This window comes from Pseudophryne corroboree, chromosome 3, assembly GCF_028390025.1.
Source record: "Pseudophryne corroboree isolate aPseCor3 chromosome 3, aPseCor3.hap2, whole genome shotgun sequence".
Classification (NCBI taxonomy): Eukaryota; Metazoa; Chordata; class Amphibia; order Anura; family Myobatrachidae; genus Pseudophryne; species Pseudophryne corroboree.
Genome location: NC_086446.1, coordinates 683690424 through 683705068, shown reverse-complemented (window position 1 = coordinate 683705068; position 14645 = coordinate 683690424). Strand labels below are relative to the sequence as shown.

At 43.4% G+C, this 14645-nt stretch overlaps 1 protein-coding gene across 2 annotated transcripts in view; it reads left to right on the top strand.

Moving 5' to 3' along the window:
• The window catches only part of CALHM2 (calcium homeostasis modulator family member 2), a 39093-nt gene extending 24658 nt beyond the window's left edge, over nucleotides 1-14435 (top strand). For both annotated transcript variants that reach the window (XM_063961964.1, XM_063961963.1), the window contains exon 3: nucleotides 10144-14435. In XM_063961964.1, the coding sequence (XP_063818034.1) occupies nucleotides 10144-10560 (417 nt within the window). In that variant the 3' untranslated portion in view covers nucleotides 10561-14435. The remainder of the gene's footprint in view (nucleotides 1-10143) is intronic.
• Nucleotides 14436-14645: the final 210 nt, after the last annotated feature.

Here is a 14645-nt window from a genome sequence, read left to right as displayed (position 1 = left end):
GACTCTCGCATCCGCGAACGCAACAATGAACGTGCTCGGAGTGAGCCACGCAGATCAAGGATGATACCTTCCGTACAGTTCCAGTCTCCACCTTCTGATGAGCCTATGCAAATAAATAGGTCCCGCCTAACTCCTGAGGAGCGGTCAAGAAGACTTCGTGAGAGACTATGTCTTTATTGTGCGGCTGCAGGTCACCAGATTAATTCCTGCACAGTGCGTTCGGGAAACGCCAGATCCTGACTTGTAAAGGAGGAGTCAAGTTGGGATCTTCTAGACAAGCTCCTTCTAATCAAGACCTTATCCTTCCTGTGACTTTAGAGACTTCAGTTGGGCTTCAGTCTGCATCAGTATTAGTGGACTGTGGAGCCGCAGGAAATTTCATCACCCAAGCTGCGGTAAATAAATTTTGCTTGCCTGTATGTGAACTTTCTTACCCAGTCTACATTACCGCCGTGGATGGTAGCCGAATCTCCAAGGGGAATATTTCTCACCAAACTGCACCAGTGGTTTTGGGAGTTGGGTTCCTACACTCAGAATTAATAAAGTTCTTAGTTATTCCTCAAGCCACCCAGGAGATCGTTTTGGGCATGCCCTGGCTCCAGCTACACAATCCACAGTTTGACTGGTCAACGTTACAACTTACTTCATGGGGTTCACATTGCCATCAGTCCTGTTTAGCCCAAGTTTGTCCAATCAAGTCTACTGAAGTAAAAACCCAGTCAAGTCTTCCTGCGGCTTATCAAGATTTCTCTGATGTCTTCAGTGAAAAAGCCGCGGATGTCCTGCCGCCCCATAGAGAATGGGATTGTCCCATCGATCTCCTTCCTGGCAAGAAGCCACCTAGGGGGCGTACCTACCCGTTATCTGTTCCCGAAACTGAAGCGATGAGCGACTACATCAGGGAGAATTTACAGAAGGGATTCATTCGTCCTTCATCATCACCCGCTGGTGCAGGCTTCTTCTTTGTTAAAAAGAAGGATGGAGGACTGCGTCCATGCATTGACTACCGGGGTCTCAATGACATTACCATTAAAAATAGTTATCCATTACCACTCATTACCGAATTATTTGACAGAGTTAAAGGAGCCCGCATCTTCACCAAGCTAGATCTCCGCGGTGCCTACAACCTCATCAGAATCCGGAGTGGTGACGAATGGAAGACAGCTTTTAACACTCGAGATGGTCATTACGAGTACCTGGTAATCCCATTCGGGTTGAGTAATGCCCCAGCAGTGTTCCAACACTTTGTGAACGAAATCTTCCGTGACGTTCTGTATAAATACCTCGTTGTTTATCTGGATGATATCCTCATCTTCTCCCAAGATCTTCCCTCTCATCGTCTACAAGTCCGTGAAGTCCTCCGACGTCTTCGTGAGAACCGGCTCTACGGTAAACTATCCAAGTGTACCTTTGAAGTTTCCTCTATACCCTTCCTGGGATATATAATTTCCGGATCGGATCTCCAGATGGACCCGACAAAGTTGGAAGCCATTGCCAATTGGTCCATTCCAAATTCTCTCAAGTCTATTCAGCGGTTCCTGGGATTTGCCAACTACTATAGGAAATTTATTCGGGGATTCTCCACTCTCATCGCTCCTATTACCAACTTAACTCGGAAAGGGGCAGACCATTCCAACTGGTCAGAAGAGGCTTTAGCGGCCTTCCAGAAAATCAAGCTGGCCTTTATGTCTGCTCCAGTTCTGTCCCAGCCAGATGTAAACAGACCGTTCGAGTTGGAGGTGGATGCCTCTACAGTTGGAGTTGGAGCTGTTCTCTCCCAGAAGGGAACTGATGGGAAAATCCACCCCTGTGGATTTTATTCTCGTAAATTCCTCCCTGCAGAAGCTAACTATTCCGTTGGAGATCAAGAACTACTGGCGATTAAGCTGGCCCTCGAGGAATGGAGGTATCTCCTGGAAGGGGCCAAACATCCGTTCAACATCTACACGGATCATAAAAATTTGCTATATTTAAAGGCAGCCCAGTGCCTTAATCCTCGCCAGTCCAGGTGGGCTATGTTTTTCTCACGTTTTAACTTTAAGCTTCATTTCCGCCCAGGTTCGCAGAATGTTAAAGCTGACGCCTTATCCCGATCTATGGAATCCGAAGAGGAAACGCCTGACTCAGTTCCACATTCTATCCTGAGTCCAGTGGTATTTGCTGCATCTCAAGTCTCCCCAGCTCCTCCTCCTGGTAAGACTTTTGTTTCCCCAGAACTCCGTCCCAAGTTGCTGTCTTGGGCCCATCAATCCAAGTTCACTGGTCATCCCGGTGTTCTGAAAACCTTCAAGTTCCTCTCTGAGACATACTGGTGGCCAAAGATGAAAGCTGACATCAAGGATTTCGTGGCATCCTGTCCTAAGTGTGTGCAGCACAAGACTCCTCGTCAGTCTCCAGCAGGTCAGTTACAACCATTGTCTGTTCCTAGTCGCCCTTGGTCACACCTGTCCATGGACTTTATCTCCGACCTTCCTCCTTCTCAAGGATACAATACCATCTGGGTTGTAGTGGACAGATTTACCAAGATGGCCCATTTTGTTCCTCTCCAGGGTCTCCCTTCTGCCCCAAAACTCGCCCAAATCTTCCTACGGGAGATTTTCCGCTTACATGGTCTACCCTCAGAAATAATATCCGACCGAGGTGTACAGTTTGTAGCGAGGTTTTGGAGGGCTCTCTGTTCTGCCATGCAGGTTAAACTGAAGTTCTCGTCATCTTACCACCCTCAGACGAATGGGCAGACAGAGAGGGTAAATCAAGAACTAGAGACATTTTTAAGGTTGTATGTTTCATCTTCTCAGGATGACTGGTTTGATCTGCTCCCATGGGCCGAGTTTGCCCACAACTTTCGCTACCACACTGCTACTGAGACAACTCCATTCTTTGCAGTGTATGGGCAACATCCTCGTGTTCCAGATTTCCAAGAACTCCCTCACATGGATGTTTCTGCTGCCACTACTGCCCTGAGTCAGTTTTCTTCAATCTGGAGGAAGATTCACACTTCTCTCAAAAAGGCCTCCAGCCGGTATAAATACTTTGCTGATCGCAAAAGACGTGCAGTTCCTAGCCTGAAACCTGGGGACAAGGTTTGGCTGTCTACCCGGAACCTCCGTCTTAGGGTCCCGTCTATGAAATTTGCACCACGTTTCATTGGTCCCTTTCCTGTCGAAAGAGTCATCAACCCTGTGGCCTACAAGCTGAAGTTACCACCTTCTCTGCGAATACCTAATGCTTTTCATGTTTCTCTCCTCAGACCTTTAGTCCTGAATCGTTTCCAAAGAGCTCTTCCAGTTGGTCCCAAAGTTCGAACTCAGCGGGGCGTGGAGTTCGAGATTTGCAAGATTCTGGATTCCCGTTGCCGGTATGGACGTCTTCAATACCTTGTCGATTGGTCCGGTTATGGCCCAGAGGAGAGAAGTTGGGTAAATTCGTTGGATGTCCATGCTCCAAGGTTGGTCCGTGTCTTCCATAACACTCATCCTTCCAAGCCACGTGGGTGTTCGGTGCCCACCCTTAAAGGGGGGGGTACTGTCAGGAATCGACTCACCAAGCTGACGTCTGTCCGCCGCTGCGGACTCCGTCCTGGGTCCCTGCGTCCATCTGTCGTCCGCGTCTCTGCCATCGGGCGCCGTCCTGGGCCTGGGGGCGCTCCTGTGACGGCGGGCGTGTAGCGCGCCGCGTTCCCGCTGGGCCGCGGCATGGGCGCCGCCATGACAGCCTCCAGCAGTCAGCATACGGCGGCCAATCCGGTGCTTGGCCGCACCCACTTTTCCTCACTCCACCAATGACTGTGCAATAGGGGGTATATATGAAGCTGCAGGATCAGTCTACAGGCATCCTGAACTTTGTGTCACTCCTGCGACTCATGTGTAAGGATCTGGTTCCTGTTTCCTCCGTGTACCTGGATACCTACCTGCTGTTCCGTGTTCCTGGCTATCTACCTAAGACTCTATACTCCTGGTTACTTCTCACAGCTCCGTGGAACTACAAGCGCCAGCAATACCTGCTTCCATCTACAGGCTTCACACTCACCACCATCTCTGTGTGCTTCAGCCTAGCAGTAGAGACTGACTCCAGGTGTGTTCCATCTCTCCACCTGTGATACAGCTTGCTTGCTGCCAGTGCCTCATCACCTGCACTGTGGACATAGTCAGACTCCTGCCTCTGCTACCAGGTTTGCCATACAACACCATCTCTGCTGGTTCCATGTTTTAATCTGCTCTGGTTCCCATACCAGAATATTCTCTGCCAAGTTATCACTCATCTGTTATCATCACTACCGGTTATCATTTCATCAGTCACCATTCATTCTGTTACCATAGACTTTCAGCTGCCACGCTGTACAATTGACATTTGCATTTCCTACTGTTATTTTCTGCTGCCGTTTTGTGAACCATCTGTCTAATAAATATCATTGCGCTCATGCGCAGAAACATAATCCAGCCTCCTCGTTTTCTCCCATCCATCTCCACTGACCCACTAGCGCCCCCTCCGGGGACACAGACAAAACCAAGTCTGACATTAGGTGCGTTACAGAGAACACCTGGGGTGTTCTCTGTAACGTTCAGGGGTACTTAAAAAGTTTTCTCAATTGATGGGGATATCCAGGTGATAATTAGACACATACAGATGTGTACCCATACATCCAGCCTCAATACGCAGCACGAGATGTCTGGCGTGAGTGAGCTGCCAGGTCCTATGCAACTCTGCTAATGCTGAGCATCTTTTTTTGAATGCATCTTACTTGCAACACAGTTCAACCAGGACACATGAGGAGACTGTGAGTAATTTAATATATGACACTTGTATATTGTGTGAGTGTATACAGAGCAAAACAGAACTTGTATTGGACAAAAGCAACAACGTTGTAGCACTCGTGTACAGTTTCAGAGTCTCGTCACACACACACATGCAAGTGTCATAAGATGCATTTTAGAAGATTCTCATGCGGCCTGGCGTGCCAAGAGGGGATGTTTGGCAGGACTGACGCAAAAGATGTATGAGGACATATATGTAGGGAACTCTATGTCTTAGGCAGAACCGTAACTAGACTTTTTGGTGCCCTGTGCCAGAAAGAGAATATATATAGTAACATAGTAACTAAGGTTGAAAAAAGACAATTGTCCATCGAGTTCAACCTATTTGTGGTCTCCTATGCAGTCTTATTATAGGACTAGTTATTTTTATGTTAGGACTAGTTAAATTAACTATAATGCGTGCCTACGCACCATAACCCTGAATATCTTTATCCAATAGAAATTTATCTAACCCATTCTTAAAGGTGTTGACTGAGTCCGCAGTTACTACTCTCTCAGGCAGGGAATTCCAAACACGTATTGTCCTTACTGTGAAAAAACCTTTTCGCCTCAATGTGCGGAAACTCCTCTCCTCTAACCTAAGCGAGTGACCACGTGTTCTCTGTGCTGATCTTATAGAAAACAGGTCCCTCCCAAGCTCTGTGTATTGACCCCTTATATATTTGTAGATGTTGATCATGTCCCCTCTTAGTCTCCTCTTTTCCAACGTAAACATGCCTAGCCTTGCAAGCCTTTCCTCGTATTCCAGCGTCTCCATGCCCTTGATTAGTTTGGTCGCCCGCCTCTGAACCATTTCTAGCTCCAGGATATCCTTTTTGTAATATGGTGCCCAAAATTGCACACAGTATTCAAGATGTGGCCTCACTAGTGATTTATATAATGGGAGTATAATACTGTCGTCCCTTCCATCAATTCCCCGTTTTATGCATGCTAATATCTTACTAGTCTTCTTTGCTGCATTCCTACTTTGGGTACTGCTGCTTAATTTGTTATCTGTGTGAACCCCTAAGTCTTTTTCCAGTACAGAATCCCCTAATATTACCCCATTTAGTATGTAGGTGTAATTTTTGGTCTTGCCCCCACAGTGCATTACCTTACACTTGTCTGTGTTGAATCTCATTCTCCATTTTGCTGCCCATATTTCCAGTTTAGTTAAGTCGTTCTGAAGAGACACAATTTGGTATCGTCTGCGAAAATTGACACCATGCTCTCTAGACCTACTGTTAGGTCGTTGATGAAAATGTTGAACAAAAGTGGTCCAAGTACAGACCCTTGTGGCACACCACTTAGTACTTTAGTCCAATTTGAAAATGATCCGTTGACCACAATGCGCTGCTCCCTATTTTCTAACCAATTACTCCCTAGCCCTATTTCTTGTAGCTTATAGATAAGACGCATGTGTGGTTCAGTGTCGAAAGCTTTGGCAAAGTCTAAAAGATTATATCCACCTCATTACCCTGATCCAGGTTCGCACTTACTGTTTCATAAAAGCCAAGTAAGTTGGTCTGACATGATCTGTCCTTCACAAATTCATGTTGGTTTCTTTTAATGACCTTATTTGCTTCAATGAACTTTTGAATACTGTCCCTTAGAATACCTTCCAATACTTTTTCCACTATAGATGTAAGACTAACTGGTCTATAATTACCTGGTTCAGCTTTGCTCCCCTTTTTAAATATCGGCACTACCTCCGCTATACGCCAGTCCTTGGGAACCATACCCGATTTAACCGAATCCATGAAGATCAAAAATAGAGGTCTTGCTAGTTCAGCGTGCAGCTCCATAAGAATCCTCGGGTGATTTCCATCGGGACCAGGTGACTTATTAATCTTTAACTTTTTTAATTGGTCACAGACTATCTCCTCACACAAATAAGCATATATATATATATATATATATATATATATATATATATATATAATACACACACATTTATAGAACACTGCCAGAAAATGGATTTGGACACAAATGCCCTTTATACCACATTCATGCACTCAACCCAAGAGCTCACCACCATTCAGCCACAGTACCCCTCATTGTATAACACATTTCAATATACTGCCACACCCATGATTTAAACCCACAACCTGCTGCATCCCAGCTAAACATACCACCCACGGAGCCACTTGATCCCGCATAAAAACTATGAGATTTCTAACTATATGAAGCTACCTGTACCCCGTAAAAAAAAACACACACAAAAAAAAAACCCAGCACCATAATTAAACATCCATGCAGTGTGCATCCACACATTCAATCCTTTGCAGTCACACACTACATAGATCTACTCAACTGCAACGCTGATCATCCCTTCACAAAGTACAAGGTAAGGTTCAAGCTAACTCTCCAGCTTGGAATTCTCTAGCTTTCTATGCAAGGGCAAATAGCTCAATGAATAGAGTGTCTGACTGCAATGTCATAGGCAACGGGTTTGAATCCCAGGCACATCCGCATCCCGAAAATTAATAAAAGACAATGTAACTGAACAACAAAAAGCTATCAAGTCCATGAATATATATATTCCACCCTTCTTGTAGCCCAGCATCTAATGACTGCCCGTTTCCTACCCGCACCCCTTTTGTCGCTAATACCTATACTATATGCTAATACTATACTATACTATACATATATATATATATATATATATATATATATATATATAGTATAGGTATTAGCGACAAAAGGGGTGGGGGTAGGAAACGGGCAGTCATGAGATGCTGGGCTTCAAAAAGGGTGAAAGCTGCAAGTGACAGTAATTAGATAATTCATAATTTACAAGTGCTACCGCACTCCGCACACACCTAGTCACGGCCCTGGTCTTAGGGATCTCTAGCCCATGCATCGCAGTAGGATTCTAATAACAACTGAAAAGTCTATCCTGCTATCCCTGTAAAAGAAAACAGATGTGGACTATAGTTTGTCACTTTTACATTTTTCATAAAATGACAATTTTGTCATATATTGATGAAAACATTTAAACTTGAAGCCCATTGTCAAGGGACCCCAATTCTCTGAAAATTCAAAAGCCAAAATATTTTTAATCCAAGTATAACCTTTGCTTTCTGATGGTTCCCTGTACACAGACTTCATTTCATGCACAAAACTATTAAAAATATTCTAGAAAATGACCTTCAGGCTGTGTATATGAAACATAAATGTGTTCTGTGTTTAGACTTGAGTCCCATCTCCAATATATCTAATTTTGGTATGCAAATATTCCAAATTATGGCAAAATCTGAAAATTAACAATACTTCTGGTCCCAAGCATTTCAGGAAAGGGATACTCAACCTGGGTGTGGATCATTAGATCGACAGTGTCTAGGTCGACAATGTTTAGGTCGACCACTATAGGTCAACAGTCAGTAGGTCGACAGGGTTTCTAGGTCGACAGGTCAAAAGGTCAACATGAGTTTTTAATATTTTTTTGGTGTAGTTTTCTCCGTACAGTGACCGGGAAGCCAAATTAGTCACCGTGTCCCCTCGCATGACTCGCTTCGCTCGCCATGCTTCGGGCAAGATGCCTCGCTCGGTTACCGCTGTGCTCGGCAAAGGTTACCGTTCCCAATCGTAGTCCGCGTGGATCGTTAAGTATGAAAAAGTAAAAAAAAAAGTAAAAAAAACAAACTCATGTCGACCTAGAAACCCTGTCGACCTTCAAGCCCTGTCGACCTAGTGGCTGTCGACCTATAGTGGTCGTTGACCTAGACACTGTCGATCTTCAGACCGGATCCCACTCAACCTGATATCGGAGCACACTGGCGCTATTATGTGTGTGTTATTTAGCGGCACCTAAACATTTTATTTAATAGCAATCATTATCATTACAAATAATAATAATAATAATAATAATAATAATACTTTATTGTCATCAATAGTTCAATGAACAATCAACGAAACTAAAAAGCAAGCATATACAGAGACCATAAGAACAGAACGAAGAGAGCACTCCTAAACCCAAGACATTCCCAATTGTCAATTTATCTCGGTCCTATCTGGTTTAACATGTTTATTGCTTTTGGGAAAAAACTACCCCTTAACCGGTTTGTCCGACAAAGAATAGAACGGTAACGCCTATTAGATGGCAACACAGAAAACATCCCCCCATTTGGATGAGATAGATCTCCCAGAATACTTTTCACCTTAGTGAGGAGCCTTTTTTCATATATATCCTGAATACAGGGCAGGCTGACTCCAATTACTCTACTTGCAGTTTTAACCACTCTCTGAAGGGACTTACGTTCTATAGCAGTACAGTTTCCAAACCATACTATAATTCCGTATGTGAGGACACTCTCTAAAATTGCTGAATAAAAGTTTACTAAAATCTCCTTACGTATCCCTGCCATGCGCATTTTCCTCAATAAAAACAGGCGTTGTTGAGATTTTTTAACAACACATCGTGTATGGATACCCCAAGACAGGTCATTGGAGATGTTAATACCCAGGAATTTAAAGGACTCAACTGTCTCCACAACCTGGTTATTTACGACTAGGGGACAAGAAGGCTGCATGTGAATTTTCCTAAAATCTACAATCATTTCTTTTGTTTTTTTTACATTTAAAATTAAGTGATTAGTTTGACTCCAAGCTTCTAACCTAGCGACCTCAGATCTATATTCTGACTCATCGTCCTTACTTATTAAACCTACGACTGCGATATCATCGGCAAATTTAATAATGTGAACTGACTCCGAATTTGAATGGCAATCATAGGTAAACAGAGAGTACAGCAGGGGACTCAGTACACAACCCTGAGGCACCCCTGTACTGATTACAAGTTCGCTTGACAGGGAATTGTACAATCTAACAGATTGGGGCCTGTTAGTCAAGAAATCCAAGATCCATCTACATACAAAGTTATTCAATCCCAACTCAGATAATTTAAACACTAATGATGTTGGGATTACTGTATTAAATGCCGAACTGTAATCCACGAACAAAATTCTCGCAGAGGAACATGTGGATTCTAGATGGGTAGCCACACGATGAATCAAGGTGATAGCAGCGTCATCTGTCGACCTATTTGCTTTATATGCAAATTGAAAAGGATCCAGATTGGCTGGGATACTTTTTTTTATGTGTCCCATAACCAATCTTTCAAAGGCCTTCATTATAAGAGATGTCAGAGCAATTGGTCGGTAATCGTTTGGCTCACTGGCCTTACCAATGCTGGGGTACAAGTAACGCACATGTGCTGGTAGGGAGCAGCCAGGTGGAAAATGATTGACAACCACTGCCCTAATTCACACTAACATTGTGTAGACCAACATTATACCTGTCCAATGTGTTTGCTCATAATTTATTTATTGTTTTCTCTGTCCTCTTTTAGTTTCTTGGTTGGATCCTAATTGCGGTAGTTGCTTCAACTATATTTTTAGTAAAGTGCCTTCAGCATTGCTGTTCTCCTCTGAGCTACCATCAGCAGGCATATTGGGACCAGTACCGCTACTCTGAGAAAGATCTCTTCAGCCGCACTGCCGGAGTCCATGCAAAGATCCTTGCCGCTAGCAATGTTAAGCAGTTTTTTGGCTTTGTGGCTTTGGACAAAGAGGAGAAGGAATTGGTGCAAGAATATGCTGTGGATGAGGCCCAGCCAAGCCCTCAATGGAATGAAATAACCGGGGTGTATCTGTACCGGGAGAACAAAGGCTTTCCTTTGTACAGTCGTCTCCATAAATGGGCCAAAAAGGTGATTGGGAATGGCACCGATGCGGGAAGTCGAGAAATGGCGCTGCTTGCAGTGTGAGGCTATAGACATGTTTTTATAGCTGTAAGAGTGGGAGAGCACAGCAAAGTTTATATCCTGTGGGCTAAAAACAATTAATCTGCTCCTTATTTTATGGTTATATTGCCCATAATATACCATATGGTGGATGATGTACACTGGAGCGCTTATGGTTCAAAACAAGAAGAAACTAAAGAGATGGAGCCTTGCTTATCTAGCCCCACCTCCATATGTCATGTCTTGCCCAAAGTGGCATGGACCTGGATGCTGACCCTAATATTGATCACCTGGAGAATCTTCAGGGATGGAGATATATGAGGAATTTATTACTGCAGATGAGGAAGCTTCCTGTTGGCTGCCACATTCTTTGTTAGTAAAAGCTGCTATTAATGTCAAGCGAAGTAGCAGCCAATAGGAAGCTTCCTAATCTGCAATAATAAATTTCTCCTGACTCCTCCCCAGACCACGCCCGCCCTTTTTGGCATATTATGGTCTGAAAAATATGTTACAGTATGTGTTTGAAACAGCCTGTTGTACAGGTTCCCCACGTTTACTGCATCATGTCAGTTTTATCCTATTACTGTTACTTGGCATATCCACTCTGTAGTGCCCTGTACATTTTGGAAACGTATACATCATGTGCCTTTAAAAGTATTTTTTTCCTTTTTATGCATGTGGTGACAAAATACGGGTGAGAATTCAATGACTTGTACCTTTTATTAACTTTTTATTTTTATTGTAATGAATGCTGTCCATATACTTTTACAAGTCTTTTGCTGCTGGCAGGGCCCTCAAGCATTATTCTTAAAAGCACGAGTTTGTGCCAGTTAGCATTGCAGCTGGCAGTGTGGTTCAGGTGCTGCAATGCCGGCCAGTTTCATAAACTTCTCTAAAGCAGGTAGATGTTGAAGGTAAGTATTTCGCACAAGCAAAGTATTGTATGTCCTAGTCATGAGATAACGTGCCTACTTACATCTCAGGAACTGTTAATAGTAACTTAATAAGAATCACGTTATTGATGCTTGTAACCATTTTTAAATAAATATTTCATATTTTTTACAACTTACGTTTTGTTCACTTTCACTAGCTTCAAATGTTCTTCCTATTGGCTGTCAGCTCAGGGTTTTGCTGTTGCATGCTGATCTCATGGATTCACCCTCATGGTTATCTGACAATGGCAGAACATGTATAGCAGAGAACTCTCACTGATGAATCATATTATTTAAAGGGAGTTGTTGTTGTGGGAGTTGTCAGCTGTCAGGATCCTGCCGACCAGGATTCTGACGCTGGAATCCCGACAGCCGACAATGCACAACACCCATAGAGTGGTAATAGAACCTGTAGCAAGCCACCGAGCCCACAAGGGGACTCTTTGTACTCGCCCCGCTGCCGGCATTCTGTCGGGCAGGATGCCGCTCTCAGGATATTGACGTCCAGCATCCCATCCGCCGGGAATATGTATATATTTCACGTTATTATTTATTTATGTATTTTGTAATAACTACAGCTGGGCATACACTATACAATTATCTAGCAGATCATCTACCAGATCTGGCTGGTTGGAATGACAATCTGGTAATGGATGAGAGCAAATGACCCAGCTATACCGGTTGTCCATTTGCCAGTGCTTGGACTTGACATCATCTCCAAGCACTGGTGACCCGGCTCTCCGCATACTTTTAGCGCGACGCTGGTCGAATAGCCTGGGTCACACTATTGGTTCTGTGTTCGACCCTGGTTGTGTTACCTGGATTCCTGGATAATACAACCCAGGTTGTCTTGGCAATATCCTGGGTCAGAGGATTGCTGTGAAAGGTGGATTTATTTTATTTATTAATTATTACCAGTTATTTATACAGCGCACACAATTATTCTGCAGCGCTTTACAGAACATATATGACATTTCACATCAGTCCCCCTACCCCAGTGGAGCTTACAATCTATATTCCCTACCACATGTATACACACACACCCACACACATTCACGCTTGGATTTGTTTTGTTTGAAGCCAAGGAAATTCACGCAAGCAAAAGGAGAATATACAAACTCCGCACAGTTAGGGTCATGGTCAGAATTGAACCCATGACCTCAGTGCTGTGAGGCAGTAATGCTAACCATTACACCACCCGTGCTGTCCCATGTGTGTGACTCTGCATTTCCTGGGGATGTAGTTATGTGACCGGTGGTCAGGAGACTTACGGTCACATAACATCTCCCTACATCCACCCACTCACTATCCCGATAGTCGGCATGCCGACCAACAGGGACTATTCCCACCCATGGGTGTCCACGACACTCATAGAGTAGGAATAGAACCCGTGGCGACCGTAGGGGCTTGCTGCACTCGCCACCCGCCGCCGGGATTTCGCTGCCGGGATCCCAGCACACATACCACACCCCATTTCCTGTAATTGTGTGAAGAAATTAAGAATTAAACATGTTCCTATAGAACTTCAAAATGCGATGAAAACAAAAAATATATATTTTAGAAATTGCCTCCCAACATCTGAATTTGGATGCTTAGTACAATGAATGTTCCCCCAGTATATTATATTATATTATAGTGTAATAATTAGGCAGATATGCTGGTGAAATGGTTCTATCCAGCAATGTTGTCTTTCTCATTGCTGCCTGATCTATTGTGTGATAATCATGTTATTGTTGACTCAGTTGATGACTGTTTCTGGGCCGATTAAATCATGTTCATGACAAAAGCAGATCCAGAAGACTATAAAGTTATAATTCAATGTGTGTGATAGTGAAACTAGGCATTATTGTATGCTTCAGTCTCATGAAACCTTGTTTGTTCATCCTACAAAATGCTGCCTTCACTTGTAAGTGCTGTCAGTAGATGTGTACTGTATACATGCATGTGAATAGTACATATACATAAAATCAGTCTAATGCAAGGATGGTGTGGTCCTATAGAATGCACTGATACATGATACAGGCATAAAATATAGAGCATTTCTGCCAGAATATTAAACAAAGTTATAAATACAAACAATACTGTGAAACACAGTCCCCTAGTACAGAAGAGTGTCAGTAAACTGAAAGTCAAAACAAAGGCCAGCGGCTGCAGACTATGACGTGAATGTGTTTTTATTAGAGAAGTATGAGATACAGTTACGGTATAAAAGTAAAAGACTCCTTTTTTAAACATTTTTATTTTCAATTCTCCCACAACAACAGTCTTGTGGCAGTAATGTCTGAGTCACCAGCTGTGGGTTTGGCTAAGAATAACTGGCTGAAGGCAGAACAGAACTGAGATGTCTGTAGTGTGTGTTGAAAAACTAAAAGCTCTCCATTTCCTACCATCTATATGTGGTTCAGCAGCAGACATGGACTTACATGCGTAGTTGCTGTCTCAAGAACCATATTCTAAAAAAAAAATTCTGCTTTTATGTTTGTTATTACATTTTGCATGAAGTGACAATGGGGTCTATTTTACTAAGCCTCAGATGTAGATAAAGTACCAGCCAATCAGCTCCAGTCTGCCATGTCACATGCTGGGTTTGAAAAATACCAGTTAGGAGCTGATTGGGTGTTACTTTATCTCCTTCCACTTTATTTTATCTCCAATGCTTAGTAAATAGAACCCAATGTTGTTAGTGTGCTCATGGGCCCAGGACAGGCGAAACACCCACCTGACTATAAACACCCACCCGACTATACACATTCTCTGTTGCTACCTTTTCACAAAGCAAGATATGTTTACAAGTCATAACCCACTTGGTGCATTGGTGAAGCTCTCCCCTCTGTACGGAAACCAGGCTGTCAGTGACGGAAATACCCATTATTATTAACTTTTATTTCTATGGTGCCACAAGGGTAGTGTCATACATGGGCAAATAACATACAGGATTGCATGGGTAAACACTCAGCAGTGACGTGCGGTGGGGTGAGGCAGAGCCATTCCTGTCATACTAACGTTTGTGCCAGAGTTTTGACTGTATAAAGTATGTGAAAAATAAAAAGAATATGTTTGAAAAATCTTTATTGCATTATTGTAATAATTTTTATAGCCAAAAATGTGGAGTCAAAAGTCTATGGCAGGTGAGGCAGTGCCTCACCTGCTTATCTCTTCCGCACATATCTGATCAAA